Source organism: Crocodylus porosus, unplaced genomic scaffold (genome assembly GCF_001723895.1).
Source record: "Crocodylus porosus isolate Cpor-Errol unplaced genomic scaffold, CroPor_comp1, whole genome shotgun sequence".
Lineage (NCBI taxonomy): Eukaryota > Metazoa > Chordata > Crocodylia > Crocodylidae > Crocodylus > Crocodylus porosus.
The window spans coordinates 8454725-8480650 of NW_017728942.1; the positions used below are offsets into that span (position 1 = coordinate 8454725).

Consider the following 25926-nt stretch of genomic DNA (forward strand, 5'->3'; position numbering starts at 1 on the left):
AATGAAGGCTCAAGGCCCTGTGATGCTCCGTGCCTGGTAGGACAAGACGAGCAAGTGGGTAAGGAAGGCAAGTGTGGTAGCAAATGGGGAGAAGTCAGTAGGGAAGCAGAAGTCGCCGCTTCTCCTTTGCTCTTTGAAGGGATTTATGGGAATATAACATTTCACAGGAAGGTGATTGTTTGCCCATATTGCATTAGACTCTGGGTCCGATTCACAGAGGTGGCTTTCTAGCATGCTTGGCCACAAGACTAGCAAGAGGGAAGGAGCAGAACCAGTAGGCTGGCATTCACCCTCCTGCTTTTTTTTTGTGTCCAAAACACACATTCCCTCGGTGGTGCTCGGCCAGCTGTGCCTGCCTCCAGGCTAAAGCAAGAATTAGAAAAGTATTTTGATTCCCATCACTGAAGTGCAAAGCAAGCCCTTGTCCAGAGATCACAGGTTTGCACTGTGGAGCAAAGGAGAGCCTACTACATCCACAAGCTGACCTTTCTTGACCACTCTTTGCTGAACTGAACAGGATCTGATTGCTCGAGCACTGGAGTTAAACACCTCAACTCTGGATCGCTTGGACAATGCATTTCCACAGCGCCTTTCAGTTTAATGCCATGCTTGATTCAACGATGCTCTCTGAGTGCAACTTGAAGTGCTGTTTTGGCTCATCCCAAGTCTCTCTCTGAAGCACCGTTTCATGAAAACCTTCAGAGAGAAAGCTAGCCCCTCCAGGCGTCATCCTAAAAATAACTAAAGGAGCAGATAAAACGCCCACCATCTGCTCTTCTCACTGATGTTAGCCCGTGTAGTTGTCATGCTAACAGTTGGGTGCAAGGACAAGGGCTCTCCAAACAGCTCGGCATCAAAGATCAGATAGCCGTGTAACACTTTCTCTCCACTTATCTCTGACCTTACCTTTCCATTGTCCATTGGAGTTCAGTCCTGTCGGGTCGGTCTCACTTGCTACTATCACTACGACCTTTGGGCCAGGCTTTACCACCTGGGTACACATGCTTGCATGAACTCCACTCACTCCCTCCAAAAATGTATATGTTTCCACCCCGCAAAAATGCATGGCACCAAGTATGTGTAGTCTGGCTAAGGACTGTGGCTTTGAGTACCAAGCACTACAGAGGGCTGCTGTACGTTTGTCAGGTATGGGCCAGTCCTCCAGACACGTACGTACTTTTGTGAATGCAGATACGCGTGCACACATTTTGACTGAGTAACAAACAATAACTTTCCAAGGCTCATGTAATCCCAATATATATCTGTTTCCTAGTAACTGGGCCATTTACTTTCCCACGTTGCTGTTCTAAATACGTGGATGACATATCACTGACTGTAAAAAATGCAATCACTCCTCTGACAGGATGTGTGGCATTTAATTTTTCCCAAAATAGAGGGTTGTGGGGTTTTTTAAAGTTACTAATTACAGCTCAAGTTCAAACCTGAAAGGTATTATACCTCCTTCTCCAAAAAAAAAAAAAAAAAAGAAGAGAAAGTGCAATTTTGAATCAGTAAGGATGTGATTTAAATAGCTGAAATATTTGAGAGAGAATTTCCAGCCAGTGGACCTGCCTATTGCAGCACAAAATTTGCATCCAAAGGCTTTAATTATTCATTTATATTGATAATACAGCAAAATGTACACAGCAATATGAACACAGTGGAAGGCCCTGACAAGTGCTTAAGGGTCCATTAAAAAAGAAACTTGATAATATATCACAGTAATAAAGAATCAGGTGGCCCAAAAATGAAGATAAAAACCCCTTGTCAGTCCATCAAACCCAGAGATACCAGATATTTTTTGTTGTTTTTATTACTGTAGCGTCCAAAAGGCACCTGGAGCTCCACTGTGCTCTTACACCCTTGTTTTTCACAGGGTTTTTTCACGCATTTTTTTTACCCCCAAACCTTTGAACTATGTTATAAAGGGCAGTTGGTGCTGATGTTGGCTACACGCTCAGCTGAACCTTTCCCTTTGGTTACACTTAACAAATGATGGATAGGAAGGAGATAGTCTCAAGAAGAGTTGATAGCAAGAGCGAGGAAGATTTAGGCCAGGCGCTCTTGAAGAAAATAAATATAATTCATCACTAGGCAATGACGATCCCGAGACGATCAAGAAAGTGATTTATGGGTGTACCCTCTTTTCTTATCATTATTTTTGAGCTAAATGCTTTCCATGGATGTTGTGCCTACATCAACCACACTGGGAACCATGTTGTGGGGTCTGGGATCGGGAGCCTAGGTGTGACTCTAGCTCTTCATGGGGAAAATGCAAGAATTACAGTCCTTCCTTGGTAGTGTAACAGTGCTGTTATAGCCCTGGGGGGTCCAGAAATTTCTTGCACGCTTTTGCTCCTTTCTATATTCTGCATTTTCATTCATTTGCATCCCATGCTTTCCCCTTCTCAGGGTTGGAAATGCAGAGTGTGGAAAGGAGACAGCACTGAAGGAAGAGACTACCAGTAGTTTACAATTTGCAGACCCCGCGAGGTCTGTTTAGTTGCTCCGACCTCTCCAGGCTGACTCCTTCTCAATCACTGCAGACAACTACACCATCACTCATGCCCGCAACTTCGGGGTCATCTTGGATCCCACACTCCCTCTCAGCCCTCCTGGAGAGGCAATTGCTTTTAACTCTTGCTGATGCTTTCTGGATACTGTCTTGTACGTCTGTGGTAGGTAGGCCTTTCCTACCTACCATACATCAATGAGTCTCAAGCTGGGTCTCGTCCTCTCGTGATTAAATGGCAGCGATATCCTTTTCTCTGGCTCTGACAAATGCAACATTTTGTCCTTCCCATTGATTTGGAAGAACTCGGCTGGAAAAACCACCTTTCTCGCTGCTGCTCTGACCATTTGTTGCCTCCCTTCGTTGACTTCCCCTTCACTCTCAAAGCAAAATAAGGTGCTGGTTTTTATTTCCAAGGCTTTTCTACACCCATTTCTTTCCTCTACAAATAAGGATCATAAGCAGAATACATGGCAAAGGGAACTTAGTCTTTTCACAAGTGATTTAAATCCTTCAGGGTAATAAAACTTCCTGGAGGAAGAACCCATCTGGGGAAAAATGTATTCAAATGATGCTGGCCGCTTCTATAAAAAAAAAAAAAAAAACCAACAAAAAATCAAGTACTAAAAGAAACACAGTTATTGAGCCATCTTGGTTTCAGCACCTTTAAATATGAGTGAATCTTCAAAATCCAATTTATTTTTCTGCTTTTTTTTCACATTTCTCTCACTTTCCATCATGAAAATCGATAATGCCATTATCACCTTTGTTTACAGCAAGTTTTGCTATCAGGGTCCTGTGCTCCGGTACTGGATTATGGTTAGTAGGTACCAGGTCTTTATAGGTGCAATCCAGAAAGGTGTTGGGTACCTTCTGGGAGATAACAAATTTGAGGGAGTTTGAAGGGGACCAAGCTTTGCATTTGAGCATCTAGCTTGCTATTTGGGGTCTTTCTAAGAAGGCTCTGTTGCAGTCAACAAAACCCTCATGTAAACCTAAGAGCAGGAGCAGTAGGAGGGAGGTCTACTGAAGTGTGGCGCATCATGTAGACCATACAATACTAATAAGGAGAAAGGGTCTGTCTCCATACAAAGCCAAGGAAAGCAGCCAGGAATATTAAAACTGTACATCTAGTCCTGCTTTTGTCCAACATGGTGGTTTAAGGCCTAAGAGAGGACATATTTAACCTATATTAGACCTATTAGATGTGTTCTGCTTACATATACTAAACCAATGTGGTTTCCTTTGTGTCCCAAGTCAATAAAATTGAACTTGATTATGCTTGGGTTTGGTGAGGGTTATTTCAGAAGAAGCATCCCAAGTCATTGCAGTTCAGACAGATGAAAGGCTTAGTCAAGGGAGCCAACCCCAAGAGCGATTGCCGGGCAGCTTTGGAAGATAGAGGAACCTATATACCGCACAGGGCATTGGGCATGAAGGACAGAAAAAAGGATAAGGCACTCCAACCCCCCACGCCTGCCCTGCAGTACTGCCCACACCAAGATCATGAACCAAGCCCTCAACATTTGTGCAATTAAAATAACAATCTGAAGATTTTTAAACCAACAAAAACAGTGGAGGGCTCTTTGTAGTTGTCTATTGGTCTCGAAGTCATTAGGGGGCACTCGGGTCATGTTGTCAGGCTTGTCTTTTCTACAGCCAGGAAGGTTAGGAACTTGCATTTTTTTGGCCCTAATGAAAACATAGGCCCTTATGCAATCCCTTCACTCCAGGAAAGGTTCAGAGTACAAAACCCTATCTTGAGACTTACAGTAAAATCACAACTGTTGCCAGCCAGCACTGGGTCTGCCAAGCCATTCCCTTGCCTCATGTAAGTCCCTTTACAGAAAGCTTCCTGTTTCTAGGGTATATATGTCCTTCCTCATTCGCTGCTCACTCCTTGCTGCATGTGGTTAGCAATGCACTGTGCTTTCTAATTTGACTCTTCCAAAGAGCTCACATGCTAGGGAGTGCTGTAAGCAAGACCAATAAAGGTAAATAATAAACCTTGTAGTGAAAATCTTCCCAGAGAGAGGACTGAACCCATGTGGACTTCGAGGGGAGGGGAGCTCTGCAGCCATGACAGCTTTAAAAATGTTTGCGAGCACTTACCTGTCCCAGCGAGGGGCAGTTTCATGTCACAGGGAGCCTTGGAGGGGTATGAACACAGCCGGGGTGGTCTGTGTTGAAAGGAACCGGGTGGTCGGTGCAGTAGGCAAGAGCAAGTTTAAGAGATCTGGATACTATTCCTGTCTCTGTCACTGACCTACTCAGTAACCTTTGGCAAGCCACTTCATCTGTCTGTACTTGTGTCAACACTCACCTTTTGGTCATTTGGCCTCTGCTCTCAGCCTCTTCCATTCACAATATGTGTCTGTGTGGCATCTAGTATAGCAGGGCCTGGAGTCAGCATGGAGTAATTTAAACCAACTTCTGGCAATAAACGTGAAGCCTTGCAGATCTTTGCATGGCTCTTTCCCGTGGTTGCAGTCAGCAATGCATCACTCCTTCCCTGTCACTTAAGGAGCTTATTCAGAGCCTCTTGATTTAGCCTCTTGAGTGAAAACAAGACTCCAGAGGCGCTCCCCCGTCTTGGGTGGGCACACTGAGGCAGCCAGAGCAAAATTATACACTGTATGGATATCAATGAACCATTGTTTCCTGTGATTGCAGGCAAACTGTGAAGGGAAATATCACATTGCTACAGAGCGGGAGCAGCGAGACTGGCTTTCTAAGCTGTACAGCAAAATAAAAAGCGACATGTGCCATTTCTGAATGATCTGCTTTTCAAAAAGCAAGTCAGAGCCAGAATCTCAAAGAGCACCAGACAGCCTTTGAAATGGGGATCCAGATAGACCGCACAAGCAGAGAGGGTGAAACAGGCTCCTCGCTTGCATGCAGCCCCTCTGCCAAGAGCACAAATAACCTGCGTGGGGTGCAGTTCCTGAATGCCATTTCTGGGTCAAAGGACTATAATCCGCCTGCGTCCCGCTCGTGTTTACAGACTCCATCATTGCAACCTCCAGAAAAAGCCGGCGTGTGCCATTTACTTGAACAAACAGATCGGGGCCGTGTTTTGAATATGTGGCCCTGGCTACAGGGCTTTCGAGGCAGTCCCTGTTGGCTGGCATTCATGTTCTATGGAGTGTTTCCCCATGAATCCTGAGCTGCCCTGTGGACACTATTATATTCATAAGTGTCGTGATTACGGGGTTGCCCGTACAAAGAAATGAGGAAGAAAAGAACAATCCGGCTGAGAAGTGCATTGCTTTGGGTCTCGTCATTTGTAACGTGAGGAGGTCGAGATTAAAGAAAGCCCTTCTGCAGCAAGGCGTATTTTCAGTTGCAACAATACTTCATGTCTTTTCTTGTCCAAGGAGGTTTCTGAAGTAGCAGAAACTTGGAAATTTCTCCCAGCACCTCCTGCCTGTATATACAGTCTGACCTGCTCAGAGTTACCTTTGACTGCTGGGGTGTGTCGCACGAACACACCCGAGAACAATAACAGCCACCTGTCCCTGCCTCCTTTGCTGGCTGGGCAGTGAGCAGATCTCATTTTCTGCTCCCTAGAAAGCCCGGGTGGGAAACCAAAAGCAGAATCTGCTCATACATACAAATGCCCCTGGGCACATTTTTTTCCGTGATCAGGACAGGAAATTATGCTTCTTTGCTCCAGCCCTTTCACATAACAAGCATGCACACAGTCCAGCATGCCAGCACACACGTGCACAAGGACACGGACCCACGCACACCACGCCTGTGCAAAATGAGGCCAGCCGACACCTGTCCCCACCGCGCCCATGCTGCTCCTCCCTGCTCTCTCTCGTACTAGTGGCCGCAGATGACACAACAAGTTGCAACTGTGTTAGAAACTTTCTGTAGCAAAACACAAAGCCTGGACAAAGCCTGGACTGGGATGAGCTAGCTGGGGAGCTCCCCGCTTGGAGCAGGGGGTTGGACTAGATGTGACCTCCTGAGCCCCCTTCCCACCCTCATTTTCTATGCTTTTATAGACATTAGGGCTGGAAGATCATCAAATGCTCTGTACCGTGTGTGTTAGAGCCAGGAAGTGGGGGAAAGGAGAGAGAAAATCCTGGCTCCAACCTACCCACCCCATGCCCTCTCCTCCGGACACCTATTCGGGGTGCACCATGCCTTGCGGCTCCATCCTCCCTCCCTCTTTCTCTCTCTCTCTCTGTGCCTCTCTCTTTCTGAGCTGTCACAAAACCTTGCCGGGCTAAGTCACGATTGGTCCCTACGAGATAAGGCCACTACCTTCCACCCTCTGGTTGGATTAGCTCTCAGCCCCCGGCTCCAGAGGCGGGCTTGCAATGAGCTGAATGGGGAGGGAGGTGAGAAGGGAGGGAAGAGAGAAACCGATGGGGAGAGAGAGAGGAAGAAGGAGAGCAGCTGCCAGGAAGAGGTACACGCGGTGCGTGGGCAGGCGGTGGGTACCAGCCCCGGGTGTGCCCGAGGGAGGGAGGCAGCGCAGGATGCTGGGCTGGGAGGATGCTGCGAGCCGCCTGCACCTGCTGCCTGTGTGCTGCTGTGGCTGGGGAGGGGAAGGGAGGGAAGGGAAGGGAAGGGAAGGGAAGGGAGGGCTGGTCTCCCTCCTCCTCCCTGCAGGGAGCTGCGAGAGCCCAGCCCGGCAGAGGTTTCTCTCGGGCATCCAGCTCCTGGCAGATGACTGCCTGGATGCACTTTGCAGAGGAGGTGGCAAACCTGGGGGTGGCAGGGGAGCTGCTGCAGGTGCCTCTTCTCATGCTCGCTGCTTCTGCTGGTGCTGCCCAGCCCCAGGACCCACCGCTTCGGACCCCAGGTACATTTGGATCCTTTGGAAAGGGAAGGATTAAAAAAAAATCCAGCAAAATGAGGCCTGGGAAGATCTGCCTCCCCTTCGCGGAAAGCGTGGTTTTCACTGGGCGCCCACCCGTCCTGCTGGGCTGCAAGTGAGGCTTAGGAAGCACCAGGGCGAGTCACTTGGAAAGCCCCCGTCCTTGCACAGTGCAGACGACTGCCCTGCCCCTTCTGCGCCGACCCCCTGCAAATCAGGCCCCGTCATCCTGAGAGGTGGCACTTGGCGCAGGGTATGAATCATTGTGCCAAATGATTAAAATCCCCCTCGCCCCCCCGAAGGGAAATATCCCAGCAGAGTAAGGCAGCTTTTGTCCTCCTGTAACATGTGCCCCTGTAAGTTGCTCTCCATAGAAAGGGATGGCATGCTTGCATGACACGGCCGCACGAGCCGTCAGAACAATTGTCCTCTTCGGGTTTGCACAAAAGGCGCTCTGTTGTTTTGAACAATATTGCTAGCAGTGTTGGAGCAGGTTTTGAAATGGTTGTCTTTCCTCAGAAGCCACGTGCCCCGGCTCCCCACAACCATTTTCATTGCCTTACCCAAATCGAGCTGTGGGTAAAGTGGGTTTTTTCAGTCTGGAGAAGAGAAGACTGGGGAGGGCTTGAATAGCAGCCTTCAACTCCCCGCAAAGAAGGGGGTTGCAGAGGATTGAGCTGGGCTGCTCTCAGTGGGGGCAGATGACAGAGCAAGGAGCAATGGGCTCCAGCTGCAGCAAGGGAAGTTTAGGTTGGCTATTAGGAAAAACTTTTTCACTTGGAGGGTGGTAAAGCACAGGAACAGGAGACCCAGGGAGGTGGTGGACTCTCCCATCTTCGGAGGTTTTTAAGATCTGGCTAGACAAAACCTTGGCTGGGATGATCTAATTGGGGGTGGTCCTGCTTTGAGCAGGTGTTGGCCTTGATGACATCTTGAGGCCCCTTCCAACCCCTATTTTCTGTGATTTTCTGGTAAGGGACAGAAGGAAGGGGGCAGGAGACAAAAAGTAGGAGATGGCACTGGACATGAAGAAAATATTCCACATTTGAGGCAAACAGTGACAGGGAACAATGAACACTAGCATGTATTCTTATGTAGTTTTTCTTTTGTTGTTGTACTTGGTCCATCAGCGAATGGGGTCGTTTTATAATGTGCAGATGTTGGCTTACATACTTGCAGGCTGGACTCTGTGGCCTGAGAGGTTTTTTTTTACTCTCCTGCTGTTCAGCTCCTCACCATTCACTCTTCCTTTAGGAGCAGAAGTGATGCCAGCTTCTCTCTTTGGGTCAGGTATCCAGGTTGTAGCCATATTGGTCTAGAGGCAAAAGGAGCTTGCGGCAGAGGTGATATCTTTTATTAGACCAACTAGATTTTTGCAAAAAAACTCTTTAATTGCAAGCTTTCAAGCACCAGCACCCTTTCCCAGGCACAGGAGGAAAGATTGTGCAAGTTCTCCTAGGTCAAAATGAAAGTTCATATTTCATAATTCAAAGTTCATTTCGACCTAGGACAACTTGTACAGTCTTTTCTCCTATGCCTGAAGAAGGGCGTTTGTGTGCCGGAAAGCTTGCAATTAAAGAACATTTTTTATTTGCAAAACTCTAGTTGGTCTAATAAAAGATATCACTCTCTGGGGGCATGGATAGGAGGGTATAAACGTCCACTGCCTCACCCCTCCTTTGTGACCCCCTGTAAACACGTAAAGGGGAAGGAAGGATGTAGCTTTGAGCTGCTGGGTGGAGCAGTGGACCAAGTGCTCCCTGCAGCATCCTTCTTGCTGCTTGTACAGCTACAGCATCAGAAGTCAATGATGTTTAAATGGGGTCTGAGCCCTTCTGGAGTGTGACTACCACAAAGAGCCATGCCGCTTGGGGTTAAGGTTGGCCAGCTCCATGCAGGCACCCAACTGCAGGCTGGTCTCCTTTTCTCCCCTTTGCATCATCAGAGACCATTGCAAATGGTGACCATGACTCCTGCATTTCCCACTCAACCCAGACCTCCTTCCTGTAAGTGCACGATGGAGCAGGGGGGGTTATTGTTCGGACCAGTAAAAACAAAAACAACAAAAAGCCTTTGATAAGGTTGACAAAATAAATTGACATTTTCTGCCATTTGAAAGGGTTTTAAATACTTTTTAAGCCCCACCCCCATTTTCTAAATAACACATCATTAAAATGTATATTCCTATTTATTATTTTGCTGAAAACAGAAGATATTTTTTTTTTATCAAGACTGAAAAAGAAAATCTAGGAGGGCCTAGCCCTTGCCCTCTCTCTAGCAAGCCCGGCTCCATGTTAGCTTGTAAAATCACCCTGTCTGTTGCTGTTTCAAAATAAGATCATTATTCATCAAAATTACTATTCTAATAATATCCTGCTTTGCATTCCTGTGCCGTGAAAGGTTTTACAGGCATCAATGACATCAGGCTCACCATATTTCCAGTTAAGTCAGTTTGCATTGCAATTCTTGCCACTCTACAGGCTGCTTGGTTTCCTGCAGGATGTGTGACAAAATGGGGCTACCCCAGGAAAACGCCCGCCTCTTTTTTCCTCTCCTATTTCCTGATTTTATAAAGTGCAGACAGTAGCATGCAGAATCACTCCAGTGGAAAGAAAGACTAGTGTGCCTTCTATATATAGAGCATGTCTATCTAGTAATAAGCAGAAAAGGAAACGGAAATACATTTTTATATGGGGTTCTTGGTAGTGTACTGTGTCCTTTAAATGCATGCAAAAAAGCCTCTGAGTCCCACTGGTAGTTCAGAAATGATCTCTGTCTCCTCACTTGCACTGACCTGTGCAGAGCAAGGCACCTAGCGGGGTCTGAAAAGGATGCAGGTGATGATGGGGAGGCTGCAAAAATGACTGTGCTGGGGCAGTACAGAGCAGACAGGTGGTCAGCTGGCATAAATGAGGACGCTCTGTTGTCCCTGGAGCCTCAGTCATTGATGTCAGTTGAGGATGTAGCCTGCCAGGCTGGCAGGGAGTGAATGAAATCTGGTGTGTGCAAGTACCAGACAGAAGTAGCTAATAGTGCGTTCAGTGTCGCCCATTGCCTGCTAAGCCTCGAGGCTATTCTAACTTGCTTACAGGCTCCACTTAGGAGTTGTCGTTAACAGAGATGGCCGAATCTAAGACCATGAGGCACCAAATAGCTGGAATTTGAATTCCTGATGCACCTTGAGGTCTCTTAAGGTGCGTTATCTTATTATGTGTGTGTGTACAGCTCCTAGCACAGCAAGCCGCTAAGTACCACTGCAGTGCAAGAAGTGGCGAATGAACAGTGCTGCTTGCCCCAGTTTTGCCAGCCCAGCAGGAAGAACTGAGCACTTGCCTTGGTTTATTGTTCTTGTTTTAAAGTAACTCAAATCCCACGTTCGGCAGCTCTGACCTCTCTCATGACACCCCCTCCATTCCCTGGGAGAGTGACCCCACAGTGGGCGTGCTGTATTTAGAAAACAAAGTAGGCCCAAGAAGGTCCTACCGAGGCCCAGCCATCCAAGGGTGGGGTATCTTGGATGGAGGCTGCTGCTCCCTGCGTATCCTGTGCCACCGTGACCTTTATGGTATTTAGGATCACCCCCATCCAGTGCTATCACTTAAAATTGCGAGGGGTCACAAACAAAACGTGCGTGCTTATCATTACAAAGTCTTCACAAAGGGACATTTCTGGGTGTCAAGTTTTGCTTCTGATTTTGATGTCAACGGTAGTAAGACCAGGCCATTGCTGTGGGTTTGTTAAAAGTACTTCTTTGTTTAACCACTGTGTGACTTGGTCGAATGTGAGCTGCTCATAACTTAGGTGTTGGCGCTACTTTCTTTCCCTTGCAAGGATAAGTGGTAAGGAAGAAAAGCAAGCAAGGAAAAAAAAGGACTGCAGTGCTTTTCTAAGGACGTTTTTCCAAATTGGGTTTAGAAGCAAGTGGGCCGTAGTGGTACATGTTTGTTTTTTCAGAGGAGATACACAACCGTTTGGAAGGATCAGGCTGAAGAAATTCCAAGAATAAGGTTTTTTCTGTGTTTTCAGAGAGAGAGTTTCACATCTGTGAAACACGACTCTTTGGACACGCTGTACCACTGAGATACAGCATTTTGTTTTGCTGGCTGGGAGTGGGGGATAGAAAAAATAAATGCAAACTGCTAGAGGGTGATAAATGAGCAAAGCTCTCGGTTAAAAAACACACAAAGTTCCTCTAAAGTCCTGGAAATGATCAGCTCTGTTTTGCACTTATTTTCTGTTCCCCCGTACAGCCTTTTAAGAAAGCCACCCATGCTTCTCTAATTTAGCATGCTTCAATTAAAATGTAAGGGCAGACAAAATTCTTTGGGTGAATCTGATCTCTTTTATTATAATCTGATAAAAGAGATCAGATTCACCCAAATAACTTGGTCTGCCTATGTCCTTAGACCAACATGACTACGACCTACACCCCTCAGTTAAAATGTAAAGCATTCCTGATATTTGAAAATGACTTTTTGGGGTGGCTACATAGGGACTGTGATCTCACTCCACACTCTTGGTGCCAGCTAGAGCAGCTGCAAGACGGCTCTAAATTTTATCAGCCAAAATGGTCTCTGCTGGTCCATGGGGGTAAAAGTACAGGCCACGCCGCAGTGCATACACCAGCCGGCTATCAAGGGCAGCTTTCTGACTCCCAACAACCGCTCTGATCTCAAGATCACCAGCACTGAGTGAGAGTAACTTTTGCACACTGGCCTTGCCTGGATCAAAGCCTGATCCATTTGGCCAGCCATCTTAAAATCTGGTCGAAACTCTTGGAATAATTTCAAGGTGGTGATTTCCAAGCCTGTCTAAATATTATTTGAATTAAAATGATCGAGAATAAAGCATCCAAGCCCTGCAAGCGGTTTTGAATACCTCGCCCATAGTTTTTTATTAAACTTTTTTTTGAATGGCAATGAGTCTCATGCAGCATTGCGTGGTGCCTGATTCTTACTCCCAGGGAACAGCGCATTTCCTTACCATGAGAAGTCCCCTTCAGATCTAATTAGGCTTCTTGTGTGAAGAAATATTACTCAAGGCTGAGGAAGGGTGAGCAAATTGGACCCAGAGTGTGTTATGGAGAATGAGAGAGGACCACATTTGACCCTCTGTTCTACTCATCTGGGCTCATAATTGAGACCAGACATTGGTCCATTATATCCAGCTCCCAAAATCTGCTGTCTAAGGGGCTGGCAAAATGCAGCCTGGCAGCCTACAGGGGAAACAGAGACCCTTCCCAAATCCAAATGGCAAATCCCACTATTGTTTTTTGGGGAAGACAAGAATCCTTTCAAGGCAGACTTTGGATTTCCAAGTAAACCTACCCTCCCACAGCTGCTGTGCAACGGTGGCATTTCCCACGTATGGGAAAACAGAGCTCATGAGCTACAGGTTTTCTCACTGCCATGCCTAGGAAGCGAACCACTCTGAATTTCAGCAGATGTTTTGTTTGACAAGGGGAACAGTATCCATGCGATTCTTCCTTTATCGTAGAAAGAAATGTCATTTGGCAGCAATTTGCTGCCTAGCAGTAGGAACAAATTACTGGCCTGAGCCAGGGGCTTTGTGACTTGAAAAAGGATCCATCCCTGAGCAGGAGGGAGGGTTACCAGTAGAGCGGCTTTGTCTGATTTCTCCTAGTGTTCTTGCCCCTGAAATACCAGTGTTTTAATTGTGGGTCTCGGTTCGTCCCAGCTCGCTGCTCGAGGCGAGTTCTCATTTCTCAGAGACGTTTAATCACAAAGGGCCATGCTGCTCTGTAGCTTTTCCACCGACCCCCTCGCTGAAATCCGTGGAGTTCAAAATCCACGGGTTGGTTTATATATGTTTAGGCATATGCATTTGTCCATTAAGAAGGAGCAGGTGGCATGGGGCAAAGTAGATGTACAGGGGAATGAAGGGGATGAAACCAAGACATTGGTGCTTAGGTGGAATCCAGTGAATACATGGAGACCACCCTTTCAGTCAAGGGGATTGACTCCAGCCACACTACAAGCCTACAGCAAAAGACACTCACAGGGGCCAGCCATTGAAAAGTGCCGAAGGCTTCGAGGAAAGCCAAAAAACCCAGGGCCTTGCAATATCCATGGATCTCGGCATGCTTGCCAGCCCTTGCTCTACTTAAAATGACTGTATTGTTGTTAGTACTAATGTACCCTGCCCAGCACCTCCTATAGCTGCCTTATAAAAATCTCCAGAGTCCTGCAGCATGGAGTCTCTTGGGTGCACGACACAGCTATGACTGCAACTTGGGAAGTGCTGGTTTTGACTGGGTGTGACTCCGGGGCAAGAAGAAACCCCGGTTTACTGACAGGGACTGGTTACTTCCTCACCTCTTGTGGAAAGTAAGAATTATACAAAACCTAAAGGGTTTCCCCCCTCCTCTCACATCTAACATTGCATTTATTTTAAGGAGATGAATTGGCATTTCTTTGAGCTTGCCTTTGGAGCGCAGCCAAAGAGAGCACAATATCAGAGAAAGCAGTTCTCTTTCTTCAAACTCCCTTTTGAATAGAAACCATTGAGCTTACGATAGTTTTAGGGAACTGATTTAAGCAGAGCAGGGCTATTTCAGTTGAAGACTGTCATGCTTCCTGAAACTTGCTGCACTGCAACCTGCATGGCAGTGATTCTCAACGGGGTGCTGCATCATGCCGGGGTGCCTTGAGGTCCTTTCAGGGGTCCATGCAATATCAACTCCGGCAGATGCACAAACATGATTCACAGGAAAAACAAAGACATTTCAGCTAGGAATCCGTCGACTTAGAAATATTCTGACTTGTTGTGGCCTCTCTAAGTTCTTTGCAACAGAAGAATTGGTCTATTATGTGTCCAGAGTCAAAAGAACAAGTGAAAATGAAGAGCTAAAGGTTGCAAGCCACTGTTTTATGGTCTGTAAGGTCAGAGCCTGCCAGGGCTGTTTAGATGTATGCTAGAGGTCACCGTACCCTGCTACAAAATCAGACGTAACTGGCCTTTCAGCCTGGCAGCAGCTGGAGGAAGATCATTTTTGCTGTGTCCCTTTAAGTCTGTGGAAAAACTCTCATCACTCTCCTATATGACTGGATGGCAACTGAAGTTCCTCTGATTGCTTTTAAATAGGTATGGTGCAGCCCAAGCCTCCCTGCAGAGCCTTGCTAATTTGAAAGGATTACTCTTAAGAAGGAATGAAGCTAGTTTAATGTCTTTGGTTCCTTTGATACCATTCCCCCCCTCTCCCCCGGTCTTTGCTACCAATACAAACAAGAGCATTGCTTAGTGCAGACTCTCACGGCAGCTTTGTGGGATGCGCTCATTGGGAATTCGAATTAGGCCAAGACCTAGAAATGAGGCTCTTGTTTAACTCTGCACAGGTCAGTCGCATGTGCTAATTATATGGGAGTGCACTTCTCAAGCTAATAAGTGGCCAAGAGCAGGAGTTTGGCAGTGCTTTGCAAAGTGGCTTATTGGGAGCTCATGTAGGTGTCTGTGGGCTGTGACGTTTCCTGTGTTTAATACCCAAGAGCAGAGGCAGGCAACCTTTTCCAGGAGCAGGCTGGAACGACCCGCCCAGCATCAGGGGCTGGGAGGCAGGCACAAGGAGGTGGTGTACTCTGGGGGATAGCTGAGGATGCTATTAGTAGGTGCTCTGGAAAATTGAAGAAGGCTTGTATAGAAAAGGCTTTTCTCTCCATTGGGAATGTTTTATTTCTTTGTCATCTCCAGTAGATTGCTTTCCCCCAAAGATAACTTCCATCCCATGCATGCACATCTCCCCTGAGTCCACCTCCTTACACATACCCTTCATGTTCAATCCCGTGTCCCAGCTGTGAAAGGCCTAGATCCCCCTGGCTATGACTTTGTGACGAGAGAGGATACAGTGCTCCACTTTGCATGCACCTTCTCCTCCTGCTGCGGCAGAAACTGCGCATTTGAAGGATGGCTTCACGTGGCCTCAGTCTCTGGTGCTGATGGAGAATTGGTGAGTCTATCTCCCCACTGCCAGAGAGATTATTTCCAGCTATTTGCTTTAGTGAGGTATTTCTAATTTGAGACATATATTTCTAACAGTGCTCAGTGAACCTGGCAAAGGAATTTGGGGTCCACTGAAGAAATTAGGAGTAAGGACATGTTTTCATTTTACTTGCTTTATGCTTTTGTCTTCCAAGTGGTTGGCAGTGGGGGAAAAAAAGAGTGGTCACTGCCAATGCACAAATAGCTCTAGCGTCTGCTGTCACAGAGCCAAGTGCACAGAGATTCCCAGTGGATTCTGCAGCTGGATCATTGCCTGGTGTCATAAACGTATTGATCGTCCAAGGGGGGCAGGAAGGACTAGAACCACCGAGACGTCTCATTTAACCCTGCTTCTTTCACCCCCACAGAGCAAAAGATGCCTGGGGAAATAATTTTAAGACTATCACTACTCCAGGGATGAATTTTGCCCTTTAGAGTTTTCAAGGATTTATAATGAATGCACATAGTATTGATGTGCCGTGTCCCATAGCCAGGCTTGGTAATATTGGTGCAAACTCCATCTACCCTTTCACTGGGCCCATGGATGAACTGACTCATGGAGCTTCACAATCAACATTTCCCCCTCTTTTTCCCCCCTGTGAGGTATGTCTTCATCTTTCCAGTACAAAGAGAAATACTTTCCTGTAGATGAAAGCAGATGTCAGCATGTTGTTATTTATAGTACGTACTCACAGTGTCTTTGCATTTATGCAATACAGGATGTTGCTTTACATTGCATTTGTATTGCTCTTATTTTCATCAATGGCCAGAAAATGTACTTTAATACTCACCAGTTATTATGCGTGCTTCATTTATTTTGTCCAGTATTTTGGGCGAACCTGGTTCTTTTATTTTCTACAAAAAGTAATTCAGTCAGTGGCATAGGGATTGTCTTACATGACTCAGACATTTGAATACATGCCTTTTGAAAATGCAGATTTGTGGATTTTAAGGCTAGAAGGGCCAGATACAATCATCTTGTCTGACGTCCTGCATAGCACGTATGAGAAAATGTTACTCATCAGAGGAATGGGGCCTTGGTTTTGGTTTTGGCCCAGCCCTTGTTTCAGTATATGGCTTTCAGGTAGGACACTCAACCTCTCTGTGCCTTAGTTTCCTCTTCTCAGCGGGCCAGTTGCTTCCCACCTTTCATAGAGCATGCTGAGGCCTACAGATCTTCTCTCAGTAGACTCCAGCATGCCCTAGGAAAGGTAAGGAGCCCTACCTACAATGACGAGCTGTGCATTGTGCTCAAAGGCAGTAATTTATGAGGCAGCAGCTACTGACTGTTAATGGTTTATGCTGCAATTTTATTCTGAACGCTAAACTCTCCCCCAGATACAATCTGAGAATTCAGTTGCTAGCTAAACTTTTAAGAAATGCAGGTGCACAATAGTATAACCCTGCCTGACTGAGCAAATATTGCACTTGCATTGTAGTAAAATAGTAGGACTAGAGAGACAGCCAGCCGGCTCCTTGTGTGCACAACCACTGTGTGTGAGAACACAAGATAGACTTATCGTCCATGAATTTATCTAGTCCCTCTTTGAACCTGGCTGTGCTATCTGCCTCTACCACTTCCTGTGGCAATGAGTGACTGTGAGTGTGACGAAGGGTACTTGTACCTGAAAGCCTGCAAAAAAGAATTTGAGTTGATTTAATAAAAGATATCGGATTTACCCGAAGAACCTTGTCTGCCCAAGTCCTTAGACCAACACAGCCACAACCTCAACTCCTGTGAGTGTGAAAGTAATTGCTCATGCACACCCTTTTCCATGATGTTTTCTCCGTGAGGGAGGACTGGTACTCAAGGGTGGGAGCTGGATATGATGTTCTTGAAGACTGACCTTGTTTTTGCTTAAACATCTGTAGGGCTGAGTTATGGTAGAGTGCCAAATCTGTACCTGCATTGCCATGGGGTGTTCCTAGAGGCTGGCGAGGGCACTTGTAGCTGTGCATGATCCGTGCGATTCTTTTCCCAAAATTATCCGATCTGAAGAAAAGCTGTGTAGCTTACACAAGCTTTGTCACATTGGTGAGTGTGAGCCTACAGGACTGGGGCACTGCAAGTTTACCCCGCTAAAGCCTCCCAGGGACACCAAGGATGAAAGCAGCCGTTCTTGCTGCTGATACTTAATGAGCACTGTGTTCTTCTTGGTCACCCCAAATAACCCGGATCTCTGCCTGTCTCTTCTTTATGGACATACAGTGCATCCATTCTTCAACACATTGCCTTGAAGCACTAGCTGTTTTGAAGGTATCTGTTTTTATCTGTTACAGTGTCCTGTATTAAAGAGCAAAGTGATTCAGAGCCATATTGCTCATTGTTTTTTAGCCATCTCTTATGTAAGCAAGCACGCTCAAGTATAAAACCCAGTTTGCAGGCTCCACATGTGGATTTGTGACACTCCCAGGAAGCTCTTCCATTTATAAATCAACGAGTGGATTACACTGTATCATATGGAGTTTATCATTTTTGACAGAAATAATATGCCGAATCCCCATAACTCAAGTAATCCAAGAAAAAACATCGATACATGTTACTAAGATCAATTCAATATATAGAGCCAGATGAATTTGGCTGCTTCTTGAGTGATGGATGGGTGTGAAATCTAGATCTGAACTTTCCCAAAGGCGGGGATGTTTGACTTTGAATATCTGGATTGGGTACTGATGCTTTTTTCCTGCTGATTGAACTCTTGCAGGGCGCCTGCACAAAGAGACAAAACATGAGCACCACTCGGACACAAACGTGAGAGTTACTGAGACTAGTGCAATACCTAAACCCTTTCTATGAGCTGTGCATGCTCACTGAATCTTTGTTTTATATTGTATAACTTCTAGTTCATTGCCTAAGATGTCTCCCCCCAGTCAGCTCAACAGGGGTGACTGGATCAAAAGAAGTCCTGGTCACTCAGTTGGCTTCTATCAGTCACGGTTTGCCAAGTTCTCCCATGACTCCTTGGCTTGTATCCACGGTGCCTGGGATTTCAAGGTGGTTTCCCATCCAAATACTAGCAACACTTAGCTGAGGCCAAGTGCATTCAGTCCGATGGCCACATTAATGAAGATCTCACGTAGCAGTCAGTGTGCAAAGATGCTGGGAGAGGCTGTGGAAGTGTGGGAGGGGTGGGGGTAAATTGGCTGGAGGTAGGGCGACAGGCGCGGGTAGATGGTTTTGCTGATAAATTGATCATCAGCCACTATTTCTCCCCACAAGCTTTGTAGCTGCTTTTTCCCAGCCGACTGATTTCCTGCCTTGCTCTGCCTCTAATGCTTTAGCCTGGTAGATGAAAACTTAGCTACAGCACTTGGTGAGCGCTAGGAAGTCATGGGATCACAGAGCCGGGGGTGCCTGGGTAGAAGCAATAAACCTCCTGTGAAGCACAGCAGTTATTACGCTACTCAGCACATATTCCTTTGTGCACAATAGCTTTATAACATGTTTAACCTCTCTCCAGACAGCATAAGCTGCTTTCAGTTACAGGAAGTTACTGCTCTGGTAATACCTGATAAAAGTCTACAACCCACTGAGCAAATGGGAAAATTAACTATTATCGGATGTGTTTCACCAAATAGGATTATTTGAGGTGCCAGTTATTGGGTCGCTCCGAACATTCATCTCATTGGAGTTGGCAGCTAAGTTGCCGAATGATTTTTAATCGGTCCTGTGACCTATTATGCTAAATGAAATTATAATCCAATGAGAAGCTTAGTCATTTTTACTATTGATTCCACGCCAAACGTTAGAGGGGGGAAAAAATCTTTACAAATCTTATAATCGAATGCAAGTCAAATCTTTTTGTTGCAGAACCGTTACAGGCACAGCTCATGTCAACCCCTGCTAGAGGATGGGCAATTATGTAGTCTAAAGATAATGCAGCAGGAAGTATTCAAGGCAAGCTAGAAACCATTTGCTGAATCACTGAAAAAAAACAAGATAAATGGCAAGGGATACATTTTATGGCTCCTATGACTATCAGGAATGGTTTTTAATAACAGGGTTTCTTTTCTAAAGGCTGAATTTTGTCCTCTGAAGCAGATACACTGTTTCTGTACAGGACAGTGCTCCAGCTGAATGGTGGCTTTATTTTAGAATTACTTCTGCATGTCACAAATGAGTGTTCAATGATCATCTCTCTTGTACAATGGCTCTCGAGCTGTTTTGGGTGGTATAGTCTTTTAAATTTGATTACACTGCTGTGTACCCCTATGTTTTATAGATATAAAAGAGTAGCACTTAATGTCACTACATAAGGAACCTCTCCCACAACCTAAGAGGTACTGGAGAGTTTTTTCCCTTCTGCTCTCCAACTCCTTCCTCTTATATAAAAATCTGGAAGTATGTGTATATCAGAGGAGAACATATACCCCCAACTGGGGACATAGAGACTAGCATCCTGGTTTTCCTTCACATAGTTGCAAACTGGAGCAGTCCAAATACAACTATAAAAGGCCAAAGGATACTGAGAAAATGCAGAATGATGTTTCTCTTTCTGGAGGGGCGGGGGAAATCAAAATAGACATTTGGAAGAAAACTCCTCTTTCCAGAAAATGCTTTTACTGTATATTTTATTTTTTTAAAGAATTAGGAGGAAGTGCGCTGACTGATGAGATTCTGAGTGAGACAAGTCTGCGAGATGGTACATTTACACGGAAGCAGGATTTTTGTTATATCTTTGTGCATAAAAGAAAAGGGCAAGTCAAAGGATTTCCTTTCTTTACCGTCGTAAAATACAGCTCTGGGGGGCTGACAATGAGGTAGCAAGACGTTCACCTCTGTAATGATCCTAGTTTGCAGGCAGCTGGAATTAGCCAGTGCTCACAAGCCCTTTGACAGCCCTTTGCTTTTTTACAAAGCAAGTTGCCGGCCCTGGTCTGTATCCTGGGTGCCAAAGGTCCACATAGCGTTGCCACTGCTACTTACTGGTAACAGCCGGCAGACTCGCTGGGAGCCAGCAAAGCAAGGACACCATGTGAGTTGTCTTTCCTGAAAGAATTGGGAAGGGGAGCAGGCGTCAGCTCAAGCCACGTCTTATCAGGAATGATCCTTCTGGACCCGGCACAGGGTACGTGACTGGAGGCAGCGCACAGCTCGCGCCAGCTGACTTCTCCTGTGCAGAAGTCACTTCTCATTTACAACCGGCTAATGAGACCAGAATCAGCCCAACAGTTTAAAACCTAGAGTTTTTACTTTGCATGTACCTAGAGTGCTGGCAACACCATTCAGTCTTGCTTCCAGTACTTAGATTAAAAGAAGAGAAAATAAAATGAAGGGCCATAAGAGTGCTGGGGAAAGGAAAATCATAGCTAGCTTTCTGTTTTAACAGCTTCACCATTTTACGAGCATTTTATGAGAAAGTTACATTTCAAAGTGTGCCAGTAGTTTCACTGTTAGCACATGTTAATGGCAGCCCAGAGGTTTTAGCACTGGCAGCGTCTGAACAGCACAAATCTAACCTCCGTGGTAGGCTCACGACACGTAAAGACGGTCTCTGGTGATGATCGGTGCCAGCCGATATGTTACTTGGGGGAAGCCAATGGGGAGCACAGAAGGAATGGGTCTGTTCTGGCCTAGAGACCTCCACTCTGCTCATGCTCCTGGGCTAGGGGCATGCTCCTATTCAAACCCTCCATCCTGATATATGCTGGCCATGCTGACCCCTAGACAAGAGAAGCACTTAAATAACATGCGAGTTTTTAAAGCACTGAAGATAATGGAGCTGCTTGCAAGCAAGCGCTTAAGTGCTTTGTTGGACTGGTGCCCAATGATTCAGCTTAGCCTAAAGGAAGCTGTAGGCCTTGCCAGTTCAAAGGCAAAGGTTGGATTTGCAAGTGTTCGATTGCACGCTCAGGATTGGCCCCTGTCCTCTGTATGCTATTGCTTAGCACACAAGCTGTGTCCTCGTGGTTGTGTAGGTTTCCAGATCTAAAACTTGCTCGTATGCATATAGCTGGGAAGTTATTTAGAGCCAGTGCAGTCAATGTAGCCTTTAAAGGAAGCCACTATGAACACCGCCAGCAAAATGCAGCTGATACTAATTTTTTTGCAATGTGCTACTGCTTTTCTGTCAGAAACAGTCTATGTTTCAATGGGGAGATAAGTGGACTCTCCCCTGAGTCCTGCATCTCTGCCATCTGAAAGCGCAATGCAGTTTTTCACACATGAAATGTATTGCAGCCAAAAGGGGGTGTTTTTATAGGAGTCTCTTGTCCAAATTATTGGCAGCTCATCACTGATTCATAAACAGAATGAAATGCACTGACTTATGAAACAGAGAATGCTGTAAAAATACCCTGTACCAAACCATAAAAGTCTTTCCCGTCTGACATTAGTTGCATATTTAAGATCAGGGTTTAATGGGGATCTTCACAGTTTCTATAAGTTATAGATCAACCAACATATGTAACAAAAACATCTTTTTTTTTGCAGCTAGCTATAATGGTGCTACAGGACCCCAGAGCACAAAAGGATAAAACCCTCTTTGAAAGCAGGCAGTCCACATCAGTAATCAGTTTACAGTCAGCTGTCTGTGCCCTCCAGCTGGCTTTAAAATGGCATGTACAGTTATACGGAGGGTTTTTACTGAATAGTTGTAAACAGATCTGAGGACCTGCAATAAAATCAATGTGATGGTGGAAAATTTTCAGGGTTATGATAAGCTGCTATTTACCAATCTGTGTGTGTGTGTGTGTGAGATAGAGACCAAGGAGCCTCTGTAGCTTTCTGCATAGCTCTCCTTAAAATTTTCTTTATGCAGATCACAGTTTTGCCACTTCTGTGTTGAATACCAGCCCGAGTAATTCCTCTCTATCATCCTCCAGGAATGGCTCTTATCAGCAGTACAAAGCTATTGAAATGGTATGTCCTCTTCAGCTTCAAACTTATTTCTTTTCAAAGGCTTCCTCTCCTGAGACCTGTGTGAGAGGGGCTGTCTTTATTCAAACCAGTACAAATCGTGCATCTGTTCAGATAGGTGCTGACGATCATGTTGTGATCTCTGTTTCTGATGCATCACTGTCCTTTCCTGTACCTTATCCCTCAAGGATGTAAATTCATCAAGGCAAAGTCTGTGACCGAGGTGAGGTTTTCATCTGTAAAAGTCAACTCTTGGAGCGATAGGATCCAGATTTACAATGGGCAGAATCCAGTCCAGTATCTTCCTGCCTATTGGGGAAGGCTGCAGGGTGCTGCTGGAGCCCTACAAACAATAAGTACCAAATCCTGTCATTCTTCCTCAATTTATGCCTACCTCTTATCCAGGCAGAGCTCTTGCTCCTGTTTGAGGGAATTTTCTCCGTCACAGGACCAAGAAAAGGCTTCAGTATTGGCCAAGAGTTCAAACCACTGCACACAACTTTGGTTTGGGATTCATGTTCCAGCTCACTTTAGCGACGCATGAGCTACCATTCTCATCAGCCCTCTCCAAATTCAGTTTTGCCCTGAACTGTGAGTCTTTGTTTTTTCCGGGCTGTGCTAAAAAAAGAAAATAGGAGAGAGCCTTGCTTTCAGTCACCCAGAATGAAAATATTTCAGTGTTCTTGCTGAAACCCAAACCACAGAAAACCTAAAAGAATGTTATTTTAGATCAGCTTGAATGGTTTTGTGAAACTTGGAAAGAGTTGGTGAAGACACATAAGGTTTGGTACAGAAACAAGTCAAAATAGTGCACGGCTCGACGTATTAACCTTGTTTTGATGTTCTCTTCCCAGAATGAAGTCCTCCAAGATCTGATGTTCACCATCTACCCAGATACACCAGTCCCCCAGATTACACCCTGCCATTCATCACACTTTTAAGAGATCCACAGCAAAACACACCCACTAAACACATTGGTCCCCCAGTCGTGGAGATGCCGCATAATTTGACAGGAGAAAATGGTTTCAATTTCAATTCGAAGCTAACTTTTCCCAGCGCATCCAGTCCAGTTGAAAATGGCCTAACTTGTGATACGCCTAGCCCCAAGGAGCCCTGTACCACTCCCCTGAGCAATGGCACTTTGTACTCTGACTCAAGCAGCCCCTCGGACTCCTGCATTAAACCTCTGTGCAATGCCACGGCTGAAGCCAAAGCCCAGTATAACCCAGAAATCGAGTACGTCTCCTCCGAAGAAGAGGACCTGGCGTGTGGGTGGGGGGCTTTCGCACCTAGCTGCTTGCAGATCTTCAATACCCCAAAGGGAATCTTGTTTTTCCTCTGCGTGGCTTCTTTCTTGCAAGGCATGACCGTCAACGGCTTCATTAATACGGTCATCACATCAATAGAGCGGCGCTTTGACCTGCGCAGCTACCAGAGCGGATTGATTGCAAGCTCGTATGACATAGCAGCGTGCGTCTGTTTGATATTTGTCAGCTACTTTGGGGGGAATGGCCACAAGCCACGGTGGCTGGGGTGGGGGGTGCTGATTATGGGCATCGGCTCCCTCGTGTTTGCCCTCCCTCATTTCACCACGAGTCAGTACGAAGTGCATTTCCCCAAAGATATCGGCATCTGCTCTTCGAACCAGAGCGTGCACTGTTCAGAAACAGTCTCGAGCCTCTCCACCTACAGATTTATCTTCATGCTTGGGCAGTTCCTGCATGGGATCGGAGCAACGCCGCTCTACACTCTCGGCGTGACCTATTTAGATGACAACGTCAAGTCTAACAACTCCCCGGTGTATATTGGTAAGTGAAGGGGTCTGTGGAGGGGGATTCTTCTGTTGTGATCCATCAGGCATGTTGGCAGAAGAGAAATCAAATCCATCTGCGCTGGCACTGGGGAATTCCAGCAGGCATAATCCAAATAATTTGTTCCAAATATCAGAAGAGATGAAAACCATAGAAGGTTTTGATTTTTTTCCCTGGAGTTATTTACAGGCCAGAACAATTTTGAAATAACTCAGCGACTAAATATATTACTTTATGACTGCATATGCACTACACTCCCATACATGCCTCTGTGCTGCAGATGCTGATATTCAGGTTCTGTGTTTAGAGAGTAGCCAACAGCTCTTTACCATTTGTCAGATCATGCCACACTCTGAATCATACTTTCCCCTTTAAAGCTATAACACAAGAAAGGCATTGATTGGGGCACACCAGCACTACCTTTACAGCAATAATAAATCTTTGCCAGATGGGAAAAATGCTCCTTCCTACTTCAAAGAATCACTAATCATATAACAGTCGCACAGGACCCATGATATAAATTACTCGGGGCCAAGTCTGAAGCCAGTAGAAAGACTTCCATTGATTTCAGTTAGTTTTTGGAGGCCTGATCCAAAATGGAGATCCCGTGCTGTAGAACAGAAGGATGGGGTAAAGGAGAGGAAGAGAGCACCACCTCCCACAAGGCCCCATTCGGATCAGTAGTCTCCATCCATCTTCCCAACCCTGCAATAATTACCACCGGCACGGCTTGCTACTGCCAGTGGTGAGACATCGTAGTAGTATCTGCAGTAGTGAGCATTATTGCAGGTATACGTGGCAGGAGGACTCGGCTCGTAATTAATCATTTAAAACGCCCCCAAATTACAGGGCATAATTTCCACTGAAACCAATCTACCTGTCTAACCTATAAATGGGGTAGTGAGGGTGCTTGCACTAGACACATATACTTGATTGACTGTCTTCAACTATAACAACTGTGGCATGAATACAAGGAAAATCTGTGTGGCTTTGCCTCTTAATGTCAAGGCCCTGAACTAGAAAGTCCCACACGGTAATGAGAAGTAGCTCGGGCTCCAGGTGTCAGTGGATGGGAGTAAGTGGGTTGTGGGGATGAGGGATGGTTTGCCCAATTTCCCCTCTCCTGAGACAGCACAGCGGGGGTTGTACTTCCTGCACCGAATGCTAGTAGAAAAATCATTCTTCCTCCTTAGCACAAAGCAGCTGGGGCATGTGCTCTTCTTATTGCAGCCTCTCCTGGCTGTGCCGTAAGCTGCCGCAAGACGTGGTCCATTCCTCCCCCTTACAGACCAGAACTTGAACCTTCCCAAATGGAGGCTGATCATTGCTCCCTGCACTTAGTGCTGACAGCTGCTCCACCCTGGCAGGGGGCATGGGACTCCCAGTGATCACTCCTTGCCCATGGCTGGTTGAACCCCCTTCTCCCATGTCTGCGGGGAGCTGGGGCCCTGTGTGTGTGGGCTTCACCCTGTGGGGGTCAGATGACCCACCTCTCCTGAGCAGCCCCTCCACACCCACAGACCCCCCCAGCAATTGCCCCACACCTACCCACATACCAACCCACATCCCTCCACATACACACCTTCCCCCACATCCCTTCTCTCCCCCTTCCTGCAAACACCCACATCCCTCCAGCACACACCCATCCTGTGCAAAGAAAACCAAAAACACACATCAACACGCATAGGTATTTAGAATTTATTGTATCCTGATGATAGAGACACCGGCAGGCTTCCACATTGCTTTAACATTGTAAATATACCAATAAAGCACTGCCCAACTGATTGTTGTCTCTCTGTCTCTCTCTGTCCAGATATATATGTGTGTGTGTATGTGTATAGAGTTGTCTTTTGCTTTAATTGTGGAAGAACATGGATTTTGGAGTATTTTTAAAAATGGATTTGGGCTGCTGCTG

General features: G+C 46.1%; 1 protein-coding gene across 3 annotated transcripts in view; it reads left to right on the top strand.

Annotated features, from left to right (window-relative positions):
- The first annotated feature begins 6866 nt into the window (after nucleotides 1-6866).
- SLCO4A1 (solute carrier organic anion transporter family member 4A1) overlaps nucleotides 6867-25926 on the top strand; it is a 36501-nt gene continuing 17441 nt past the window's right edge. Inside the window, exons 1-3 of one of the 3 annotated variants that reach the window (XM_019548231.1) lie at nucleotides 6872-6935; nucleotides 22103-22203; nucleotides 23055-24008. In XM_019548231.1, coding sequence (XP_019403776.1) covers nucleotides 23195-24008 — 814 coding nt within the window. In that variant the 5' untranslated portion in view covers nucleotides 6872-6935; nucleotides 22103-22203; nucleotides 23055-23194. Of the gene's footprint in view, nucleotides 6936-7181; nucleotides 7332-22102; nucleotides 22204-23054; nucleotides 24009-25926 lie in introns of those variants that run through there. The other 2 variants (XM_019548232.1, XM_019548233.1) reach the window with 2 other exon arrangements.